This window comes from Megascapheus bottae, chromosome 2, assembly GCF_031878675.1.
Source record: "Megascapheus bottae isolate mThoBot1 chromosome 2, mThoBot2.hap1, whole genome shotgun sequence".
Taxonomy (NCBI): Eukaryota; Metazoa; Chordata; class Mammalia; order Rodentia; family Geomyidae; genus Megascapheus; species Megascapheus bottae.
The window spans coordinates 49,293,602-49,316,025 of record NC_143510.1 but is presented as its reverse complement, the minus strand read 5'-3'; the positions used below and the strand labels follow the sequence as shown (position 1 = coordinate 49,316,025).

The 22,424-nt window shown below is 48.6% G+C and overlaps 2 protein-coding genes across 4 annotated transcripts; one reads left to right on the top strand and one right to left on the bottom strand.

Moving 5' to 3' along the window:
• The first annotated feature begins 3,544 nt into the window (after positions 1-3,544).
• Positions 3,545-8,703, top strand: LOC150066868 (keratin, type II cuticular Hb1-like). Its single transcript, XM_090356008.1, has 9 exons — positions 3,545-3,907; positions 4,519-4,727; positions 5,417-5,477; positions 6,196-6,291; positions 6,467-6,631; positions 6,815-6,940; positions 7,149-7,369; positions 7,668-7,699; positions 8,138-8,703. The coding sequence occupies exons 1-9, from the start codon at positions 3,545-3,547 to the stop codon at positions 8,326-8,328; spliced, it is 1,464 nt and encodes a 487-aa protein (XP_090212134.1). The 3' UTR covers positions 8,329-8,703.
• Positions 8,704-14,029: 5,326 nt separating this feature from the next.
• On the bottom strand, positions 14,030-22,107 carry LOC150066867 (keratin, type II cuticular Hb3-like). Of its 3 annotated transcripts, XM_090355995.1 has the most exons (6): positions 22,090-22,107; positions 21,854-21,945; positions 18,334-18,459; positions 16,253-16,473; positions 14,779-14,813; positions 14,030-14,436 (listed from the first exon to the last, which is right to left on the bottom strand). In XM_090355995.1, the coding sequence occupies exons 3-6, from the start codon at positions 18,448-18,450 to the stop codon at positions 14,261-14,263; spliced, it is 549 nt and encodes a 182-aa protein (XP_090212121.1). In that variant the 5' UTR covers positions 18,451-18,459; positions 21,854-21,945; positions 22,090-22,107; the 3' UTR covers positions 14,030-14,260. The 3 variants fall into 3 exon arrangements, with proteins under 3 accessions (XP_090212121.1, XP_090212104.1, XP_090212112.1); XM_090355978.1 differs by lacking the exons at positions 21,854-21,945; positions 22,090-22,107 and adding an exon at positions 19,432-19,513; XM_090355986.1 differs by lacking the exons at positions 21,854-21,945; positions 22,090-22,107 and adding an exon at positions 19,432-19,513 and having other exon boundaries at positions 14,779-14,810.
• Positions 22,108-22,424: the final 317 nt, after the last annotated feature.

Sequence of the window (22,424 nt, the reverse complement as noted above, 5' to 3'; positions counted from 1 at the left end):
GCACTGGGGAGGAGGGGTGGGAAAGTGGGGGCAGACATGTTGAGTATCATTTTCCATCTTGAATGTTAGCAGTGATGAGCAATTCCTGAAGTTTAATGAAGTAGTGTGTCACATTCAGGTTTTAAATTGCTTCTTTTGGCTTGAAAATTACCTCGCGAAGACTAGTCACTAGTAATTAGCTCATGCTTGTGCATGGCATTTTATTAGGAGTGCCACTGTCAGAAAAGGCAAAGTATGAAAGAAGCACCTTGACTCAGTTTCCTACCTGACCGCCATAGGCTGGGGACAAAATTGCTGAGTTGTGGGGAGTGCCTAGAATGCAAGCAAGTGAGGGCACAAAGAACGTTAGAAGTGCTGGAGGTCCTGAACAGGCAAAATGCCAGCCAGGGCCACACCCTCCTCCAGGGTGACCTTGACCTCATGTCCATCCTGTCAAAACTTCTGAATGCTTTACCTTGCCCTCTAGTTCCCTCCCTTAGCCCATCTTTGCATCAAACCCAGGCCCTGGCTCTTCCTTAAGGGTCCACCACCTGTCTCGTCCCTGGGGGCTGCAAGCCATGTCATGCTCTGTCCTTCTCATCATCTCCTGCTCCAACCAAACCTCTGCAACCTTAGGAAGCCATTTTTCCAAGACTTATCCCATTAACGTATGGAGGCTCAGGAGGCTGAGATCTGAGGCTTCTGATTTGAAATCCACCCTGGCAGGAAAGTCCATAAGTGTCTTGGTTCCAAATATTCATGAAAAATCCAAAAATGGAGCTGTGGCTCAAGTGATAGAGTTCCAGCCTCTAGTGATAATGCTAAGGGGCAGTGCTTAGACCTTGAGTTCAAGCCCCAGGACCAGCACACACACACATGCACACATGCTTGGGCACACATACACACACACACACACCACACAAAGTAGGACTTAGTAAAATCTATCAAAGCAATTGCAATATGCCTGTTGTATACAAGCAGTAAACACTGATGCTTTCTGTCCCTCTCTTAGTCTTGCAAATCCATCCTTAGCTCTAATGCAGTTCCTACTGCCTGTGCCATACACAGACCCAAGGGCACTCCCCTCCACCCACCCAGTCTTCCATTTTGCCTATCCTCCTTAGCCTGCTTCCTTTACCCTAAGCCCACAAAGATCCCCTTCCAGCCATCACTCTCTACACTCTGAACTGTTCCAGGGATTCAGAAATGCATGGGTCCTCATAACAGAGGAAAATGCAGGGTATCTTTGCTTCTGTGACTTGGCAGTTGAGAAACATTGGGAAATTTTTGTAACTTATCTGAGCTTGTTTCCTTATCTATTAAACAGGAATCATATACACGTTCTATATGGTGATGTAAGAAACAGGAGATCATTTATGACTTAACTTGATGATCATATAGTAACTAACCAATAGAAAAAGAAACACGGAGATATTTCTACATGTAAAGAGGAAAACGCACAAAGTAATACAATGTGAGTGTGTGCACACGCTAGTACAGAGGCTTGAAAACAAAGCCTTGCACTCTCCCTTGGCCTTTCAGCTCAAGAATGATGGTCTACCACTTAAGCCACATCTCTGTGCTTTTTTGCTGATTAATTGGAGATAAAAGTCTGCACAGACTTTTCTACCTGACTGGCTTTGAAATTTGATCCCCAGATCTCAACCTCTTGAAAAGCTAGAATTACAGATGTAAGCCATTGGAGCCTAACACTATTTTTTTGTTGTTGTTGTTTTGCATTTTTTGAGACCCAGTCTCACTACGTAGCCCAGAATGGTCTTGAACTTCAAATCTTTCTGCCTTGTCCTCCTATGTGCTGGTGTCACTATTTCATTGTACAGAACTGGCCAAAAGTATTTTGTAGGATAGTGGAAATAAATCTTCTTTATCTGTACTATCTAATAAAATAGGCCCTAGTCCTATGTAGCTGAGGACTGAACTGCAAACTAAAGAGCTACATTGTTTTGTTTATGGAATGTTAACTAATTTAAGCTTAAGTAGCCACATGTACTTCCTGCCTAGAATCCTGGACAGTCCAGCTCAAGAACTTCCAGTTTAGAGAAAATACAAGAGGGAGAGGGAGAGAGAGTCACAAGTTATGTCAGGTTCAACTTATTTGCTTTTTAGTCTTTGGACAATTGGAAAAGTTGAATGTGGAATGAATATTAGCCAGCTCTTTTGGAATTTTTCATTATTTTATATGTAAAAATGTTACTGTCTTCATTTGTAAGGACAGTATTTGGGGGGGGGGATGCTGCTCAAGGCTAGTGCTCTCCCACTTGAGCCATAGCTCCACTTCGGCTTTTTAGGTGCTTAATTGGAGAGTTTCATGGTGTTTCCTGTCTGAGCTGGCCTTGATCCCTACATCTCACCTCCTGAGTAGGGAAGGTTCCAGATGTGAGTCGGAAGTGCCTGGCTAGGGGTAATTTGTTGTTGTTGTTGTTGTTGTTACACCATGGCTGAAGTCACTGGGGTATAGCTGAATGTCAGACCCTTGCCTAGTATGTCCATGGCTCAGGGATTGATCCCTAGAAGCACAAAAAGGAAAAGCAAAGAGAGAACAAAAAGATGTGCAGGCAGAAGTAGTCAGGATTACACTTCATATTTTCTGAAACTGAAGAGGGAGGGTGATGTGATGACATGATGTTAATTATCATTGAATCTAATACACCATCAACCAGTGTTTTTCATTTTCTGAAAACTTTCATAGGAAATGTAGGAAGGGACCCAAGAGATAAACAAGTGCCGGGGCCAACCGGCAGCAAACCAGGGTTCGCAGATTGGGGTTCCTGAAATAGGGGGCAAGGACTAGGAAGAAATAGAAGAGAGACAGACACACCAGGTCCGGGATGTCCACAGTCCAGGTAAAGACTGCCGGGTTTCTTTTTCACTCCAGCTTCTTCCCTCCTTGAGACCCAGGGAACTTCCAGGTGTTACATTCATATGGTAATTCTCAGGTCATTTAAACAGAATAAGGCCAGAAAACAATAAGACAATAAAGCCATTGTCTGATGCAAATCAAGGTACAGTTTGATTCCACTCTGGCTCCCAACAAACAAGTACCTGAATGCAGAGTGCTGGCGGGGAGAGACAGTGAAGGGTTTCCAGCAGCCGCCCAGTCACTACATGAAGGAGGCATCCAGGCATCACCTGTCCATGCTGCACCTTCCTCAATCCTCTCAGAATCCAGGCTCCCTTTACCCAGGCCAGCCCACCCCCTGAACACTGGCATGGCCCTCGTGTCCCCCTTTGCCCACAGATAGTGCTTGCCCAGCCTCCAGGCACATTGAAGGTGAAAACTGCTGAGTCCCAGGGCCCAAAAATGAGCTTGCTTGAGCAAAGGAAAGTGTGAGCCAATCCTCCATTAAAGCACAGTCCTCAGAAAGGCTGGCCAGGGCTAACCGCCCAAGCCCATAAACCTCCACTGTCCCAGCCCATCTCCACAGCCAGACCAGCAAAATGGGAGCATAAATAGGGCCAAGAAGGCCCAGAGAGCACACTGGAGTTTCTACCACGTTCCAGATCACACATCTTCACCAGTACAGCCCACTCTCTCAGAAGAACCATGACCTGTGGATCCGGATTCGGGGGACGCACCTTTAGCTGCGCTTCGGCCAGTGGGCCCCAGCAAGGCCGCTGCTGCATCACTGCTGCCCCCTACAAAGGCATCTCCTGCTACCGCGGCCTCAGCAGCCGCAGCGTCTGCGGGGGCTCCCGCTCCAGCTCCAGCTCCAATGGACGCAGCTTTGGCTACCGCTCAGGGGGAGTCTGCAGGCCCAGCCCCCCAAGCATCACCACCGTGTCTGTCAACGAGAGCCTCCTGACGCCCCTCAACCTGCAGATCGACCCCAAAGCTCAGAGTGTGAAGCATGAGGAGAAGGAGCAGATCAAGGGTCTCAACAGCAGGTTTGCAGCCTTCATCGACAAGGTGGGTGTCCTGGAGCGGGCCACACCTGAGCCCCACCTGTCTGCACAGCTAGGCCTGAACTCCGATGGACCATCAGAGGCAGAAATACCTCTACTTCATTAAGAGACTTGATCCAAGCAGGAGCTGAAAGTACTCTCTCACACATATATCCTAAAATTCAGACTCACAAGATTGTTCAGAGACAGGAATATGAGATACAGGAATGGACAGAATATTTTGGAGTTAGGTTTCCTTAGCTAGACTGAGGAATTGCCAGGAGAATCACTCACAGCTTCTGAGAGCTGAGAGGTCCCTGGCTGAGAGCTGAGAGCGTCAAAAGGGATGGGTACCTGCTGGCCAGAGGCAGGGGAAAGGCCTGGAGAGCTGAGCTGCCTGAATGGCACACGACATCTCCTCCTGCAGGAGTCTCTGACACTTCATACTTTAGGATTCAGCTCACCTGAGACAGGGCACTGCCCTCTTCTAGTCCTGTTCCAGTGGGAAAGCAGGCACCAATGAGGGACAGAAAGTGGAGACATCCTCCTACATTCACCTGTGCCTAACTGCTCCCTGTCCTCAGAGGGGGTCCTGCAGCAATCCCTCACCTTCTGTTCCCCATGCTTGAATGGCAGGTGCGCTTCCTGGAGCAGCAGAACAAGCTGCTGGAGACCAAGTGGCAGTTCTACCAGAACCGCAAGTGCTGCGAGAGCAACCTGGAGCCTCTGTTCGAGGGCTACATCCAGACCCTGAAGAGGGAGGCTGAGGCTGTGGAGGCCGACAGTGGGAGGCTGGCCGCAGAGCTCAACAATGTGCAGGAGGTGATGGAGGGCTACAAGAAGAAGTGAGTGTGGTTTACCTTCAAACCTGGCACAGACAAGGAGAGCAGGAGGGAGGCTGTGTGGGGGTCCAGCCAGGCCCTGTGAGCTCCAGGATCCGTGATTCTGTGGCAATCAAGGCCCAACCACTGCTTGCACCAGGCTGAGGGGCTCAGGACATTCTGGTCTCAGTCTTGCCACATGGGACAGAGGCCCTGCTCTCCGGGGAAGCAAACTCCACAGCTTCCTTGTTCCCTTGCTGAACCTCAGGCTCCCATACCCACAGCCCTGACCACATCCACTTCCCCAGTGAGGTTAAATGAGGGTGGTAGAGCAAGATTAGTTAATGTGATAAGAAATCATCCCCGGGGATGAAGAACAGCAGGTTTCAGGCTCCGGGGGTCACAGCCCTTTGAGTGGTCAGTCCTGAGGCCTCTGGGTCCCCACACTGAACCTGGGACTGGCATCTAGGTGAGGGGAGGCTGGTGCTACACAGCCCCAGGGGCTGCAATGGCTGCTCCTCGACAGGGGATCAGGATTCCTCATCTGCCTCTGAGGTGACCTCACAGCAGCCTTGGCAAAGAGCCTAGGGCAGCCACATGAGCCCTCCACCTGCTGGGCAAAGTGCACAGGGAAGCCCTGCTCTATCCCACCAGCCACAAAGTGAGCTCAGGGGAGCCTGGCCTTCTCTGACAACACCCCCCTCTCATCTCAGGTATGAAGAGGAAGTTTCCCTGAGGGCCACAGCTGAGAATGAGTTCGTGGCTCTGAAGAAGGCAAGTAGCAGGGGATGACAGAGCGGGAGGGGTCCCTGGGCAGCTCTTCCTGGGAGCCCCCGTGCTCAGCCTCAGGGTGGGGAGCTTTGCCCATCCTGATGGCACTCTGTGTAGCAGCCAGGGCTCTGGGATGTCCAGTGATGCCTGCCCTTGGGGAGGAGATACCCGCCTTGAGCCCTGCTTGTCTTCTTCTAACCTCTACTTAGAGGCTGTGGTTTGGCCTTTTGTCCCATGGAACTGGTGCCTTCTGTGACTTGAGGGTCAGTGTCTGACCCTGTTATGTGTATAACTGACTAGAAGCCAGGGCCAAATGCCATGTTCAAGAGAACATGGGCAGATCTAGGCCAGATGGACTTGACCTTGGCTGCTGGGTTTAGCACAGGGTGAGCTGATCTTCTGGGAGTTGTGTGGGCATGCTCTCTAGACAAGGAGAGTACAGACAAGAAGACAGAGGGTAAGCCATTTCAAGGAGTCACCTGAAAGCCTTCTAGTGTCTATGAGGGTGAGGAGAGTTTGTCCTTACAGGCTGGAGTCTGTCTGGGGCATGGCAGGAAGGTAATGGAGAGATGGCTTCTGGGAGCCCTCTCTGCCTGTGATCTAACCCAGGAGCTTGGGTCCCTTCAGCCCTGGGCTGGAATGGAAGGGGTGAGAAGAGACACAATTTTGAGGTCTCACCAGCAAGTGCCCTTGAGACTGACTCTTGGACCCCTCTTCCCAGGATGTGGACTCTGCCTACCTGCGCAAGTCTGACCTGGAGGCCAACTCAGAGGCACTGATTCAGGAGATCGACTTCCTGAGGAGACTGTATGAGGAGGTAAGGGTGGGGTGGTCTGGAGTGTGGGAAGGGGTTTGGGCAGTGGATTCTGGTCACGGGGTTGTATGAAGTGGCAGGGATTGGGGCCAGGGTGACTGGCCAGTTGCACTGAAGTGTGCTAGGTAGAGACGCATCCTCCAAAAGCTCTGCCATCCCTTACCCTGGCCTCCTGCAGGAGATCCGCGTCCTCCATGCCCACATCTCAGACACCTCAGTCATCGTCAAGATGGACAACAGCCGGGAACTCAACATGGACTCCATTTTGGCCGAGATCAAGGCTCAGTATGATGACATCGCCACCCGCAGCAGGGCTGAGGCTGAGTCCTGGTACCGCAGCAAGGTAACTGGTCCAGGAAGCCTCCCTCCAGACAGTGAGAGGGAGCAAGTGCCCAGTAGAAGAGGTGGGCTGGGGCGGGAGTGGACAACTCTCAGGCGGGTTCAGGCCAGGGCTGCCATGTGTGTCTGGTGGCACAGGCTGAGCACTGTCCACCCTGAACCTCATGGGCTCCCGTGTCCTCCCCAGTGCGAGGAGATGAAGGCCACCGTGATGCGTCATGGGGAGACCCTGCGCCGCACCAAGGAGGAAATGAATGAGCTGAACCGCACCATCCAGAGGCTGACGGCTGAGATTGAGAATGCCAAGTCCCAGGTATGGGGCCGCTGTGCCCAAGACCAGAGGAGATGGGATGCTGGCCTTGTCACATAGCCAGCATGGTCCATAATTAAATCGTGTCATTCAGTCTCCCATGAGATCTTTGCAGGGTTAGTTTCCCCTTCCTGCGGAGACTGGGTCTTTCTCAGGGAAGACAGAGTGACCCAACTCTCATGAACCACTTGGTTCTCTCCTTGGTCTCCAGAACACCAAGCTGGAGGCTGCTGTGTCCCAGTCTCAACAACAGGGTGAGGCAGCTCTCAATGATGCCCGCTCCAAGCTGGCCGAGCTGGAGGGCGCCCTGCAGAAGGCCAAGCAGGACATGGCCTGCCTGCTGAAGGAGTACCAGGAGGTGATGAACTCCAAGCTGGGCCTGGACATCGAGATCGCCACCTACAGGCGCCTGCTGGAGGGCGAGGAGCACAGGTGAGTCCTTGCCTAGGTTGGGTCAGAACCACCCCTTCTATTTTTTTGCAGAAACTCCACCATACTCTTGTCAGGGTTTACAGGTAAAACCTGTTGCGTATTGCTTTGGGAAACTGTTATTTATGGTAGGTAGCATGTTCTCTAGCTAATGGATTCCCAGTTCTGTGACAATTATTAGCTTTACCTGAAGACTTTTGGAATAGTCCTTTGTTATTGTGTCACTAATTCTCTGTGTCTGTTTCTCTCTCCCTCTCTGTCTCTCTCTCTCTTTCTGTCTTTCTTCTTCATCCATTCTCAGGCTGTGTGAAGGTGTTGGATCTGTGAATGTCTGTGAGTATCTGGGCAATGAGAAATACTTAGTTCCTATCTGAAAGGAAGGCAGAGAAGTGGGATGGGAGGATTCCTTTCAGTGAGCTGAGTCTAAAATGGCACAGCCAGACAGATTTGGGGCAGACAGCTCGAAAAATCACTGCTTTGGCAATCGATGAACCACTGATGGTTCACTGAAAAGATGAGCTGGATTTCGGGGTGGGGGGTTCGTTTTGTTTTGTTGGTGATTAAAGGGAGAATAGGGTCCTAATTTCCTTCTGAAGCTGGCTTTGAACCACACTCACTCAATCTCAGCTTCCTGAGTAGCAAGGATCATAGGAGTGAACCACTGGCATCCTTCTGATGGCTGGTTTTAATCCCCAGGGCGCATAGGTTTCAGGAAATGGGGACCACTTCCTCCAAATCCCCAATGCTGACTCCGTCTCTGGTTGCCCACAGGTGTCAGCAGCTCCCGGGGCGGGGTCGTGTCTGGTGACCTCAGCATGTCCAGCTCCCGGCCAGCGACAGGCAGTGCGCGCAGTGCCCCAAGCAGTGGGAAGCCGAGGGCGAGCACTGGCTCGTGCCCACCCCGTGGGTCTGGGGCTTCCCACCGTGGCGGCTCCTCTGGAAGCAGCTCCAAGAAATGTTAGATTGGGCAGATCCACACCCAGGACCCTCAGCTGCGCATCAATCGATCCTGTGCAACTAGCCCTTTCCATTCAGTCCTGGGGCCTGGAGCATGACTTCGACTACTTTCGCACTCTCAATGGTCCCTCCCGCTCTCTACCCCATCTTGGATCTCTCCATGGTCCCTGATGTCTGGCTTTGATGCCTAGTCAGCATGGGGATGGGCTTCTCCAGAAATCTTGGAGACATAAGAAGGGGGCCCAGGGCTGGGGAGGACTGAATCCTGGGCTGCTATAGGTCTAGAGCCTCAGCCTCTCCTCACCTCACCCCCTTGCCCAGTCCCTCCCTCACCCTCTATAATCCAGTCTCTATCTTGCTTTGTGTTTCCAATAAATCAATGTAGCCACTGCTGTCTTGTCTGCATGTCTGTGAACTTTCTTGGAGGATGGGATGGGGTACAGTCAGGATTCATGGGCTTCCTCAAAGTCCCATGAGAAAGAAACAGGGGGCTCCAGATCATGTTACTCGACATGATGTAATTTTAGGCATGAAATCTCAACATCCTGTAGGTGAATAACTACATCTAAGGCCGGCCTCTACTTCCATTCAGGGATTTAGCTGCCAGTACCTCTTGCATTCCTTCTGCTGCTATCCTGACCTCCCATGAAACAGCACTAGCACATCTGTAAACAGATAGATAATGAGTGTGAGATTTCCTAATTACTGAAAGCTTAAGGAAACATCACTCATGGCTGTGGTGCACAAGTCTCAGCCTGAGTAATTTACTAGAATTCTTCAGAGTGAATGGAGGAACATGCCATAAAGTTTGCAAAAGCCTTTGATAGGTTGCATTTTTTTTTAATGGAGTCCCTTTGAGGTTTTGGAGATCTGTCAGAAGTGAAACATTGCATCAAAGACAGAAATAGCACACCGCAAGATGTTGAACTCCAGATCCAAACTGCTTTGCTACTTCCTAGGTGAAAATGGTGAGACAAAAAATGCCAGAGGATAAAAATCCCCTATCTCAGCAATATCACCCATGGGTAATGTAGGCTGAATATTAATCATTCACACTCATTGCACTTTTGCAGAATGTAAAGTGGGATGTGCATCTCTAAAGCTCACGGCCCTGGCCAGCTCTAACTCTACTCATAGCTCTGATCAGAAATTGCAAGAAGAGAAAGGTATCTGTGTCAGCAAGGCTGTAGAGCCCTCCTCCCTCCCCCGGCATACAGGGAAGAATACACAGGACGCAGATGAGAGTCTCACGAGTAGGATGGGGGTAGCTCACCTGCAATAAGGATCAAGGTGAATTCTGAAACAGAGATCTCTATCGCTGTCGAATGTCTAAAATTCCAGATTCAGGGCAGCCAAAACAATAATAGTATGATTCAGAAATACTGGAAGCTATAAGAGTGTCCTGAAGCCACAGCCTCTTCCTTCTCAGAGGACTCAAGCCATGGTCTCTGACTGTGTGTGATGGGATTTGAGTAGGACAGAGCCCTGCAGAGTCACAGAATGTGTGCGTGTTCTGTGCGTTGCACTACCCCGCTCCAAGAAGCAGGGCCTGTGTCAGGAGTCTAGTCCTAAGGCCCACGCATCCCTCCATGCTGCCTTGGTTCAGAAGCTAGCTATAGTTCCAGAACCAAGGGACTCCCCTCTCTGCCAGTTGGTCCCTCCCTGTGTGTCTCACTGTTCTCTGATCTATGTCACCACCACAGCAGGGACTCTGTGACCTGCTGTCTCATCACAGCCTCATCATCTCTGAAGTTTTTTGTTTTCCTTTTGCTTGTCCTGGGGCTTAAACTCAGGTTCTAGGTGCCATCCCTGAACCTCTTTGTGCTCAAGGCTAGAACTCTATGACTTGAGCCACAGTGCCACTTCCAGCTTTTTCTTCATAGTTTATTGGAGATAAGTCTCAAGTACTTTCCTGCCAGAGCTGGCTTGAGACTGTGATCCTCAGATCTCAGCCTCTTGGGTACCTGGGATTACATGCATGAGACACTGGCACCTACCTGGCTTGTCTGAGCTGTGACTCTCTTTCTTCTCCTCCTCACTCTAGCTCCACAGCCCTTAACCACCTCCCTCATGTTTCTCAATCCAATTTAAAAAAAAGTTCAGTCAGAAGAGCAAGGCTGAAAATGGAGACCCTCACTGCGTAACTTTCTACAAATCACCTCCCCTCTCTAGACTTCATGATATTCTCTAATAAAACGCAAAGGTCCCTTACCACCAAGTATTATGATGTTACTTTTTCATCCTCCTGTGGCTTGAACTCAGGTCCTTGCATACTTCTGAGTCCAGCTTTTTTCTGGTTAGTTGGAGATATGCGTCTCATGGACTTTCCTGCCTGAGCTAACTTTGAACCAGAATCCTCAGATCTCAGCCTTCTGAGTAGCTGAGATGACAGGCAGGAGTCACTGAGGCCTGGATCTGAAGTCTGTACCATTCTTTAGGAGAGCAAGTCCCATGCTGTCTGTATGCTTCTGCAGTCTTCCTGGCTCCCTGTCCACAGTAGTTGTGTACAAACAGAGCCGTCAGACTGCATCCCGACACACACACACACACACACACACACACACACACACACACTTTTCAGCTATGCAAGAGACTAGGCATATGTGATTGTAAGGGTTCTATACATGTGAAGTGTGTGTATATGTGCAAGTTTTCTGAAGAGGGAGGGTTTATGGATACCTGAGTGTACCCATCTGTGCTGGTAACAAAAGAGTCACAGTTAAGTGGAAGTGGTCGTGGATCAGTGCTACTGACTGTCACTTTGGGGAGGAACCCTGTGGTTTCAGAGTCCTTGTGGCTCTAACCTTCAGGCTTCCCTCCCTATTTATCCTGCTTTCGATTACTCTAGCTCTAGCTGGGACAGGGGGAGTCAGCTGATCTTAGGCTTTGTATGAGTTTCTTTAAAAGTGTTTAAAATGCCTCAAAGTCCTGGGATGTAGTTTAGTGACTATATGCTTTGTATGCATGGGTTTGAACTCCCAGGGCCATGACAGATAGATAGATAGATAGATAGATAGATAGATAGATAGATAGATGATTAACAGATTGATAGATAGAAACATATACATATATACATGCATACATACAAAGATAGAGATTTCTGAGGCATTTTTTTTTTTAGTGTAAGACCTGCTAACAATTGGGGTTGGGGGAGGCCCAATGCATTGTTGGCACATCAACCAGAAAGCCTCAACTCATTTACATGCCTGTGTGATTGACTGAAGAAAAAGGAGATGGTCACTGTTCTTGTGAGGCTCAGCTCAAGAAGCTAGTCCATTGGGTGGGGGGCGGGAGAGGAAGGAATAAAGGAAAGTATAACATTGTCAAAAAAAAACTGTATTCATTATATGACTTGTGAAGTGGTAGCCTCTTTGTACATTACGTTGATAGTAACAACAAAATTATTTTTAAAGAAGCCAGCACAGCCAAGTCAGCACCTGGCAAGTGTAAGCGCTAAGAAGTGATTTGATGTGACAGGCACTGGAGCCAAGAGAAGGCTGACCCCTTGTGGACAATCCTTTGTGACTGAACTAAGTTAAAGTTGCCTCTGCTGGCAAGGATTTGTGAGTGATCCACAAAGCACCAAGCCTCTTCCACCCTCCCCCAGTCTAGAATGTGGCCTGTGGCTCTGGGGAACTTCTCAAAAGAATAGGTTCCCAAACCACAAAAGTGCCAGTGACCCACAGCTCCCTGACACAGAAAGAGGCTCCAACCTAATCCCCAACCCCTTGAGATACTCTGGAATGACACCCAGCAGGCCTAGGCTTGGGGTTGGGAAAGAGAACCCACAGGCAGCCAGACCTCCATGATGTGGTTGATGCAGCTGCAGAAATCCCGCCATAAATCCTGTCAGTCCCAGTGACACTCTGGAAGGCTTTTGGCTAACAGATAAGGAGCTGGGAAAACTGGGCTTGAAAAACATAGAATTTCATCATCTGGCATGGAACACAGAGCTGGACTCCAGAAACTGGCAGAAGGGGCAGCTCTGCTTTAGGGCAGCTCTGCTTTAAGACAGCTGCCAAATACTGGGAATGGTGACCAAAACATCTGTACCACTGGTGGAGGTCAGTGCTGATCCTGTGGGGCTGACAGGGGCCCAGCAGGATGTGTGCCCAACCCCTTCTTCAGGTAGATGATTCCCAGCCAGTGAGGTGTCAGTCCCATTCCTTTTGCATGAGACTGTTCTGTTTACTCAGGAAAGGGGCCTTTTGGATACCTGTTCTCCAGGCAGGGGAAGAGGAAAACACAGTAGACACTCTGGCACTAGAGTGCCTTAAAAGGTAAAGCCAGGGCCTTTGGCTCATGACGCTAATTAGCCCCACCCAGAGACACAGAAAGCAGGAACTATTGTTCCCAAAACACACTGATGACTGACGTAATCCATGCTGCAACAGAAAAGAATGTCAGCTCCAGGAGCTCTCCAGTTTGCATGACAAGGGAAGAGCCACACCACCTATCCTGTCCTAACCCTCTGTCCCAAAGTCCCATTTCCTTATGAAAACTTGATCCAACTTGCAAGAGGAGTAGGTCCAGAGCTTCGCCTGGGTATTCTCATCTTTCTGATCTGTTTCCTTGGTTGTGGTCACCCTCACTTGGCCCCCATACACAGGAAGTCATCTCCAAAGAGCCGGTTTACAGTCTCTTACTCACTGCGCGTCCTTTTCTCTTGTACCAAGAATTGCATCCTAGGTAGGAGCCTCGGATGCCAGTCTAGAAGTATTTGGAGCTGGCTGCTGGTGGCTCACACCTGGAATCCTAGCTACTCGGGAGGCAGAGATCAGGAAGATTGAGGTTTAGGCCAATCTGGGCAAAAAAAGTTCACAAGGCCCCATCTCAATCAATAGCTAGGCTCAATGGGAAGCATTTGCCATCCTAAGCAGGAGAGTAAAATAAGATCAAAGTCCAGGTCTGCTTGGGGGGGAGGGGAAATGTGAGCATGTTAAATAAATAATAACAGAGAGGGCAGGGGATGTGACTCAACAGTGGAGCACCTTCCTAGAAATCATGAAGCCCTGAGTTCAAACCTCAGCACAACAGTATTGTTATATTTATTATTAACAATAATAACAAAGTATTATGTATAACAATACATACATACATAATGTGTTCTTCTTATTTATAATAATAGCAATAGCCAAATACTGGTAGCTCATGCCAGTAGTCGTAGTAACTCAGAAGTCTGAGATCTGAAGGTTATGGTTCAAAGCCAGTCCAGCACAGTAGAGTCCTCTCCATTGGAGACTCTCATCTTCAATTAATCACACCCCCACCCCCAAAAAAATAAAGCTCGAAGTGAAGCTGTGGCTAAGCGATAGAACTCTAGCCTTGGGCAGAAACAACTCAAGGCTTAGGCCTTGAGTTCAAATTCCAGGAAGAACACACAAAAATATTTATTTTATTATTATAATGTATTATATCAAATTATTATTATTGGTATTATTATTGTGGATGAGTGAATATGGTTCTTGGTAATCTGCCAAAAGAGCTGACTGGAGAGCCCAGGCCGTCATTCTCCTCTCCTAAAAGTCCTAGTTCTACAATAACAGGTCACCAAAAATCTTAAGGCACAGGGACCCAACACATCCCTGGAGACCTTTCCCCGTTACTGCTTCCTTGTTTGTCCCCCAGTGAGGCCACCCTGGTCTCTGCTGCGCTGGCCTGAAGTTAGTTTCAAAGAGTCTGGCAGCTCGGTTAGTGTAGATAGAACTCTTTATTGCAAGGGAGGGGTCCCTGGAAAGGAGGAGTGGGGACGCGCAAAGGGGCCGGGCGCTGGCGGGGGGCCTCAGCTACCTCCGCACAGCGGTGGGAGCACGAGGGAGAGGTGTGGTGGTAAGATGAGGGTCGGTACAGGGGTGCAGAGGGCGGGTGAGACAGGAAGAACAAGTCTTTGGGACGGAATCGGGGTTCTTCAGTCATCTCCAGAGCTCCACGAGGAGTTCAGCATCCCTGAAATCCACTGCAGCCTAAGCCCTCCACACAGCCCGGGCAGCCGCTGAGCGCGCAGCCGCCGCTAGGGGAGCTCGTGGTCAGGGCGCTGGAGCCCGCTGTGGGCGCCAGCAGGTGGGTGGGACCCGAGGCTGAGCCGGGCTGGCTTGCTGGAGGGCTGTCCAAACCTAGGCAAAGAATGGGGTGGGCTTTCCTCCGACCCACCTCAGCCCCACCCAAAAATGGCAAAGTGCAGGGGACAGATCCACAGACACTCCCCACCTTGAGACATACGCCTTTAAAGTGATCATCACACACACACACACACACACACACACACACATGCCCAAGGACAGAAAAACACCCTGTACCCTACATCTCACACCCCAACTCCACCAAGCAAGCAGCACAAAGCCAGCAAACACAGACACACTTCTCCCTTCTCAGGAGGATTCCTGGGGGGTGGGGAGGAAGGAGAAGCGATGAGATAAAAATCGCACTTCTACTCAAATTGTGCCCATAGTACTTACCCACATTCCCTGACTCAAATCCCCGACCGAGCCTGCTGGGAGAAGAAGCAAGCAAGCGAGTAAATCTGCCTACTAGGTTTGGTGTTTTGCATTTTGTAAGACACTCAAGAGTCTTCGTGATTCCCCGGGGGGTTTTGTTTGTTTGTTTTGCTTGTTTTGTGTTTTCTTTGTTTTGAGTTAAACTCTTTTCAGAGCTTTAAACTCAGTGGTTCTTCTGCTTTAAGTCAAAGGCCTCATTTTTGTTGACTGTGTGTGTGTGTGTGTGTGTGTGTGTGTGTTTCGTGCACTTGCCTGCACCAATACTGGGCTTGAATTCAAGGCCTGGGCACTGTCCCTGAGCTTTTTCACTGAAGGCTGACACCCTGCTACTTGAGCTGCACCTCCACTTCTGGCTTTTTGGTCGTTCCTTGGACTTTTCTAATTGGGCTGGTTTGAACAGTGATTCTTAGACCTCAGCCTCTCTTGTAGCTATGATTACAGAAGAGAGCCACCAGCACCTGGCTTACTGGCATTTTTTTATTCCCCCTTTCTCCATCTCCAAATCCTTTTCCTGAGTGTTGGCTTTTTGAAAGCAAAAGAGCTATCATCCTTTCATTGGTCTAACTTCAACTGGGGAGGTGAAGAAAAGACAGGGCACTATAGGAGAGAGATGGCTCAATTAACTGAAGAATATTGTCCACCCTCACCCCAGTACTTTCTATTCATGTGTCCTTGAAGTGTTAGCTTATCTACCTGGTGACTTAGTTTCCTCATCTGTAACATAGGATGAAGGGTTGCTCCCTTGAGAATATCTAAAGGAGATAACAAATGCAATGTGCCCACCGTGAGTGGCCATCCAGCCCTCTCCTCCCCACCCTGGTGTACCCAGCTCGCTGGTAGCTCTTCGATTCTCACCATTGTCTACAGGGAAAATTCAAACACAGTGGCTTCTCCAGGCCTTGAGACCCCACGTCTCATCGGGAGACCTTATTCCCATTGTCCAGACCTTGTTTCCTGTGCTGTCACAAAGGACAACTCCATCCCATCTGAAACTGGGGATGAGTGACTTGACTCTCCCTACCCTGGGTCCTCATCAATTAGACCTTTTTTTATTTTTTATTTTTATTTATTATTTTTTATGGGTCATGGAGCTTGAACTCAGCCTGGGCCCTGTCCCTGAGCTCTTCAGCTCAAGGCTACCACCCTACCTTTGAGCCAAGGCCCAATTGGAGATAAGAGTATCAGGTCCTTTTATGCCCGAGCTGGCTTTGAACCTTGATCCTCAGATCTCAGCCCCCTGAGTAGCTAGGATTACAGGCATGAGCCACCTCACCTGGCTTCAGTTAGACCTTTTTTGTCTTCCAAGGACAGCAAGATGGTAGAAATGTGGCTGAAGGAGGACTTGGACACGTAGTTCCTCCCACTGAGGAAGAAGATGGCCGTGTGCTACCCCACACTTCTCACCCAGTCAGCGAGAGCACTTTCCACCTCTCACCTGTTCTCCTCGCCCTCTAGCAGCTTGCGGTAGGTGGCAATCTCAAAGTCCAGGCCCAGCTTGACAACCATCAACTCCTGGTACTCGCGCAGCTGTCTTGCCATGTCTTGCTTGGCCTTCTGCAGGGCGGCCTCCAGCCAAGCCAGCTTGCCCTTAGCACTGCCTGAAGCCCTCTCCTGCCGGAGAGCCAGCCGGTCCTTGATTTTCTCTAGTTCACAGGGCTGGGCGTGAAGGAAAGACCAAGAACAGAAGAATGTTGTTGGCCTTTGCTCCTTCCTCTGAAAGATCTAGGATTTGGAACTGGATTGAGTAGACCTGAAGTGTGTGTGTGTGTGTGTGTGTGTGTGTGTGTGTGTGTGTGTGTGTAGACCTCAGGGTGAATGAATCCACCTGCTCTCTGCCACCTGAATTGTCTAAGGAACAGTGTTTTGTCTCTAGCACGGTGACACCTGTCATATGAACAAGGTTTAGGGAAATTATCAAATGTACATATGGGGCTAGTATTTCGTATGGAAATAAGCAGGAAGAATCGCCACTGTAGGCCTCTAGAGTGGGCGGTCTTGAGGAACAATATTAGTAGTAGACATTTGTTTCAGTGAGGCAGGCCTGCTGTGTGGACAACTGGAGAAGCTATGGTGGATGGGACAGTGAGCACCATGGACCCACCTATCTACTTGACCACACTCAACCAACCTTGTTGTCTTTCTCAACAAAGTCATCACTCCTAGACAGGAGCTCCCCATCTCAGGATGGGCCCTTAACACTGAGATAAGTGCATTGACAGAAAGGAAGGAAGGGTGAGAGCAGAAAGAGAAGGCGAGGAGCAAGCCACAGTGTCTCTAGGGACTGTAGTTATGCTAAGGAAGAAATTCTCCATAAGAATCCTCTTTCTAGGGCCAGGAGTTTGGCCTAGTGATAGAGTGCTTGCCCAGCAAGCATGAAGAGTTCTCAGTACCACACAGAAAAAAAGCTGGAAGAGCCAGGTGTGGTGGCTCATGCCTGTAATCCTAGCTACTCAAGAGGCTGAGATCTGAGGATCAAGATACAAAGCCAGCCTGGGCACAAAAGGACCTGAGACTCTTATCTCTGATTAACCTCTAGAAAATGGGAAGTGGGCCTTGGTAAGTCAGTAGCCCTGTCAGGGACAGGGCCCAGGCCACGTTCAAGCTCTATGACCCACAAAGAAAGAAGGAAGGAAAGAAAGAAAGAGAGAAAGAGAGAAAGAAGGAAAGAAAGAGAGAAAGAAAGAAAGAAAGAGAGAAAGAAAGAAAAAAAAAAGCTGGAAGTGGTGCTATGGCTCAAGTGGTAAAACTCTAGCCTTGAGAAAGCCCAAGGACAGTGCTCAGGTCCTGAGTTCAAGGCCCAAGACTGGAAAAAAAAAAAGAACCCTTTTTCTGCAGCCAGAGTCATCAATACAAATGCCTACAGGGCTCAAAATTAACCAGACCTTAAATCAATCAATCAGTGGTGGTGGTATATGCCTATAATCATAACTACTCAGAAGGCTGAGATCTGAGGATGACAGTTCAAAGCCAGCCCAGGCAAAAATGTCCATGTGACTCATTTCTAAGTAACCACTAGCCAAAAAAGTCTGAAGAAGTGGGGCCAGGAGTTTGGCCTAGTGGTTAAAGTGCTTGCCTAGCATGCATGAAGACCCGGGTTTGATTCCTCGGTACCACATACATAGAAAAAAGCCGGAAGTGGTGCTGAGGCTCAAGTGGTAGAGCTCTAGCCTTGAGAAAGTCCAAGGACAGTGCTCAGGCCCTGAGCTCAAGCCCAGGACTGGCAAAAAAAAAAAAAAAAAAAAAAAGTCTGAAGAAGTGGAGGTATAGCTCAAATCGTAGAGCACCAGCCTTGAGTTCAAAAACAAGGAAAGGGTGCCCAGATTCGGAGTTCAAGCCCTAGTACCAGCAAAAAAAAAAAAAAAAAAAATCCATGCATATATCAACAACACAAACAAGCATATGTGCATGTAATTTACTGTTACATAAAATCTTAGGTTTAAATACACAAGAGCTACATATTCCTGTGTGCTCAAAACTCCTGTCACTACTGCTCTGCCTCCGTCTTCCACAGCTCACCTGAGTCTTAGCCCCATCTGTCTCCACCGTCAGCCGCTGGATGGCCTGGTTAAGCCTGTTCAGATCCTCCTTGCCGTGTCTCAGGCTCTGCCTGTGTTTCTGCATCGTCGACTTCATCTCCTCACACTAGAGATAGAGTAGAGAAGTGGGCAGGGAGGGAGGAAAAGGACAAAGCAGCTTCAGTGACCACCCCAGCTACCTGCCGTCCCAGGAAGGTCATCTTACTTCTCTGAGCATTCTTTTCCCTATGTGTGAAATGTTACCTTTCCTGTCTCCAAGAGTTATTGTGAGGGTGTAATGTACTCGTCCAGCTGAGCCAAAAGGGAGCCTGCCGTTGTACACACTGGATAACCATCTGCTAAGGGCATCTTTAGGACTGAGTTCACCCAGGGAGTGGTCACTTGGACTCTGTGGAATCAGTTCTAAGGGGGTGACTGGAGTTATACAGAAAGCATTCAATAAAATCCAGTGGTGCTACATATGGTGGCTTGCACCTATAATCTCATCTGCTCTGGAAACAGAGATTGGAAAGATTATGGTGTGCGGTCAACCTGGGCAAAAAGCAAGAACCCATGCCAAGCACAATGGCCAGTATCTGTGATTCCAGCTATGTAGGTGGATAAGTCAGAGGATGAAGGTACAAGGCCAGTCCCGGACAAAAAAAAAATGCAAGATCCTAGCTGAAACATAATTAAAGCAGAAAGAAAAAAAGAGCTAGGGTGTAGTTCAAGTGGTGGAGCACCTGTCAGGCAAGTGAGAAGCCCTGAGTTTAAAGCCAAGTACCACCCTGACCACCCACCACCTCCAAACCACCAGGAATATGGAGAAACTTCCTTCACTTGATCCATGTTGGGAGTAAGAACCCACAGACTGAATCCAATGCCAGTCCATCTCCAAGCTCAAAGCCACTAATGGCAACTGTTATCTTCAAGGATGAGATGGTATCAGTGGACCTTCTATCTCTACAGGTAACACACAAACATCCCTTTCTCAAGAGCTGAGGCTGAGTAGAATCCTGGAGAGATCCATCCAGCAGATCTGGATAGAGCGTAAGTCCCCTTACCCCTGAGTGACCAGTGTCAGATGGCCAAGTCTCACCATGGTGAAAGAAGCTGTAGCCTCCAAGCCCAACTCCAGCCCAAAATGCTCCTAGAATGCTCACTTCTGAAGCCTCTCCTCTCTGGGGGCTTTGTGACCTCACCTAAATACAGCTGTAGCATTCTAATTGGAGAGCAGTGAAAGGGGTAAAGCAACACTGTGAGCCCAGAAGGGAAGATGGAAGGGTATGGGCTGAAGTAGGAAAGTGAAGGCAAGAGGAGGAAGGTAAAGGTTTCTTCAGGCCAGACTTTGGCCTTTGAGTGGGACAGTGGTAAGCCACAGAATGTGCTAGAGCAGAACGGCTCACTGTGAGAGATTGTTTAGGAAAAGCCCCCTGGGTAATGGACAGGAGAACAGGAAAGTGGGCTAGAGAGGTCATTTCCCAGAGTCAGTAGGGAAGCTGAGGTGAGGCTTTGACACAAAGGAGAGGGCAGGGACTAGAAAACAGAAGCTGCCATCTGCGTTGGCTTTTTGTTCTATAAATTTTTCATGCATGCAAAACAGTATCTATGGTATACAGTAAATGATTGAAAGAACAACAATAGCAAATTGTATTTTTTTTAGCCAGGAACCAGTGGTTTGTTCCTATAATTCTACTTAAGAGAGACCTGGGATCAAAACCATCTCATGCCCCACCCCCCCAAAAAATCCAAAAAACAAGCTGGTTCAAGTGGTAGAGCAACAGCCTTGAGTGAAAAAACTAAAGGACAGCCCTCAGGCCCTGAGTTCATGCTCCAGTATTGGTGCAAACATGTACACACACACACACAGACACACAGACACACAGACACAGACACACACACACACACACACACACACACACACACACACACACACACACACACACACACACTGTGTTCCCAGTGGTAACTTCAAAGCTCCATGGGGTCAATCCCTTGCTGACCCCAGCACCATCTATTTCTGAACCTGCCCAACTCCAAGTAACCATTCTCTTGCCTTTATGTTTTATCATGCATAGATCTCCAAACCAGTGTCTAGTTTTGCCTACTTCAACCTCTATGCAAATAGAATCACGCTAGTTTTATGCTTCCATGGCAACATTTAATTGCATATATGCTAGATTAATCAAAATTTCCTCACAAGTCTTTGAGGTGCTATTTTTTCTTCATTTTTTTCCATTCTTTGAACTGGAAAACTTCTGTGCATCTATCTTCAAGAATCCTGGCTCTATTGTAATGGGAACAACAGAGCAATGGTAGCTGCCAAGCCATTACAAGTAAAGCCCCTCCCCCAAACAGTCATCCTAGGGGAAGACAGGAACTTGGTGACATCTCTCAGACTGGGTTCCCATCACTGCCTTTAAATGGACCATTTGGGCATTTAACGTAAGAAAGCAACCCACACCTCACTCCCTTACATCAACTGCTGGCTACCTCCATTCCTTCCCTCTCCCCAGTTCTGTTTCCATCTTACACACCCAGAGAATGAGGACTGCTTACTTACTGTCTGGTCAGGCCTGTACATAATAAATCAATAAATCTTAGAATTTATTTCCTACTAGGGCTGGGAGTTTGGCCTAGTGGTAGAGTGCTTGCCTAGCATGCATGAAGACCCGGGTTCGATTCCTCATACCACATACATAGAAAAGCCAGAAGTGGTGCTATAGCTCAAGTGGCAGAGCTGTATCCTTGAGGAAAATGCCCAAGGAAAGTGCTCAGGCCTTGAGTTCAAGCCCCAGGACTAGCAAAAAAAAAAAAGAATTTATTTCCTACTGTGTTGTTTTGTCAGAAGAACCAGGGAAGGCTCCCAGGCTGAGTGAGTACACACACACACACACACACACACACACACACATACACACACACACACACTCACACACACCAGGGACTGCTCACCATACCAAAGTGATGGTCAGGCATAGATAAACTGGACCTGAGTCAGGCAAAAAGCCACAAAGGCAACTGCAAACAGGTTTTCTGTGTGAGGGCCCCCTGGTAACAGGTTAGACAACTTGTCATAGGACTTTTGCCAGGTAAAGGAACTATCCCGTAAAAGGAATACTGTGACTACCCAGACAGGTAAAATAAACCCAAGTTCTCAAAACATCTATCTATGATACCTTTAATCTACTATTTAAGTCCATTCATTAAAATTTTCATTATTATAATTTCCAATTCTAGAATTTCTACTTCATTTTTCTATGATTCTCAGTTCTTGTTTACTCATTAAGATCATACAGCTCAGTTGGGCACTGGCGACTCATGCCTACTATAAACCCTAGCTACCCAGAAGGCAGAGATCTGAGATTGTGATTTGAAGCCAGCCTAGACAGGAAAGTCTCTGAGACACTTATCTCCAATTAACCAGCAAAAAGAGGTGGAACATTAGCCTTGAGCAAGAAAAATCTCAGAGACAGTGCCCAGGCCCTGAGTTCAGGTCCCAGAACCAATACAATGCTTACCTGCTCATACAAGGCCTTCAGGAAAGCTAATCTTCATAAGCTGTGGGCATTAGTCTCAGGACTCCCTTGCTCACATAGGCACAGCTAACTTCCTGGAAACACAAAAATACTGTTGGGTCCTTACTCATCATTTTCCAGGGGATTCCCCTTTCCCTACTCTCATTCCCAGCCCTGCACCGCAGGTCACAGGGTCAGAGAAGTTCACTCTCTCTTCAACTCCAGCAGGCTGTAAGTACCTGTCCTTGATGCAGTCTTCTGTATCTTTGAGCCTTTTCCCTCAAGGAAGGTCTAAGAAATTCTTTCCCCATAGATCCAGTGGGGTGGGACAGAGGGAAAATGGTCTGTCATGGATGGGACCTGCCAAGTTCCCAAACCAAGAACCCCCATGCTCACCACTCACCTGCTTGGTTATAACCACATTCTTGGTCAGGGTCCTGCACAAAGGAAAGAGATTTGAAACAAATAAAAGTATTCAGTGCCCTATTAGTAACAGACAACCTGATGTGTCATATCTATCTCCCAGGATCTCTGAAACATTGCTCTCCACAGTCCTAGCCATGTTTCAGTGTCC

Excerpts from the sequence above, each read along its gene's own strand:
- LOC150066868 (XM_090356008.1), top strand. The coding sequence starts at position 3,545 with ATGACCTGTGGATCCGGATTCGGGGGACGCACCTTTAGCTGCGCTTCG. Across the intron at positions 6,292-6,466 it reads TGAGGAGACTGTATGAGGAG|GAGATCCGCGTCCTCCATGC; the intron begins GTAAGGGTGGGG and ends GGCCTCCTGCAG. Across the intron at positions 6,632-6,814 it reads AGTCCTGGTACCGCAGCAAG|TGCGAGGAGATGAAGGCCAC; the intron begins GTAACTGGTCCA and ends TGTCCTCCCCAG.
- LOC150066867 (XM_090355978.1), bottom strand. Across the intron at positions 14,814-16,252 it reads CTAGAGGGCGAGGAGAACAG|CAGGCTCGGTCGGGGATTTG; the intron begins GTGAGAGGTGGA and ends TTCTTCTCCCAG. Across the intron at positions 14,437-14,778 it reads ATTTGAGTCAGGGAATGTGG|GTTTGGACAGCCCTCCAGCA; the intron begins GTAAGTACTATG and ends TTCTTTGCCTAG.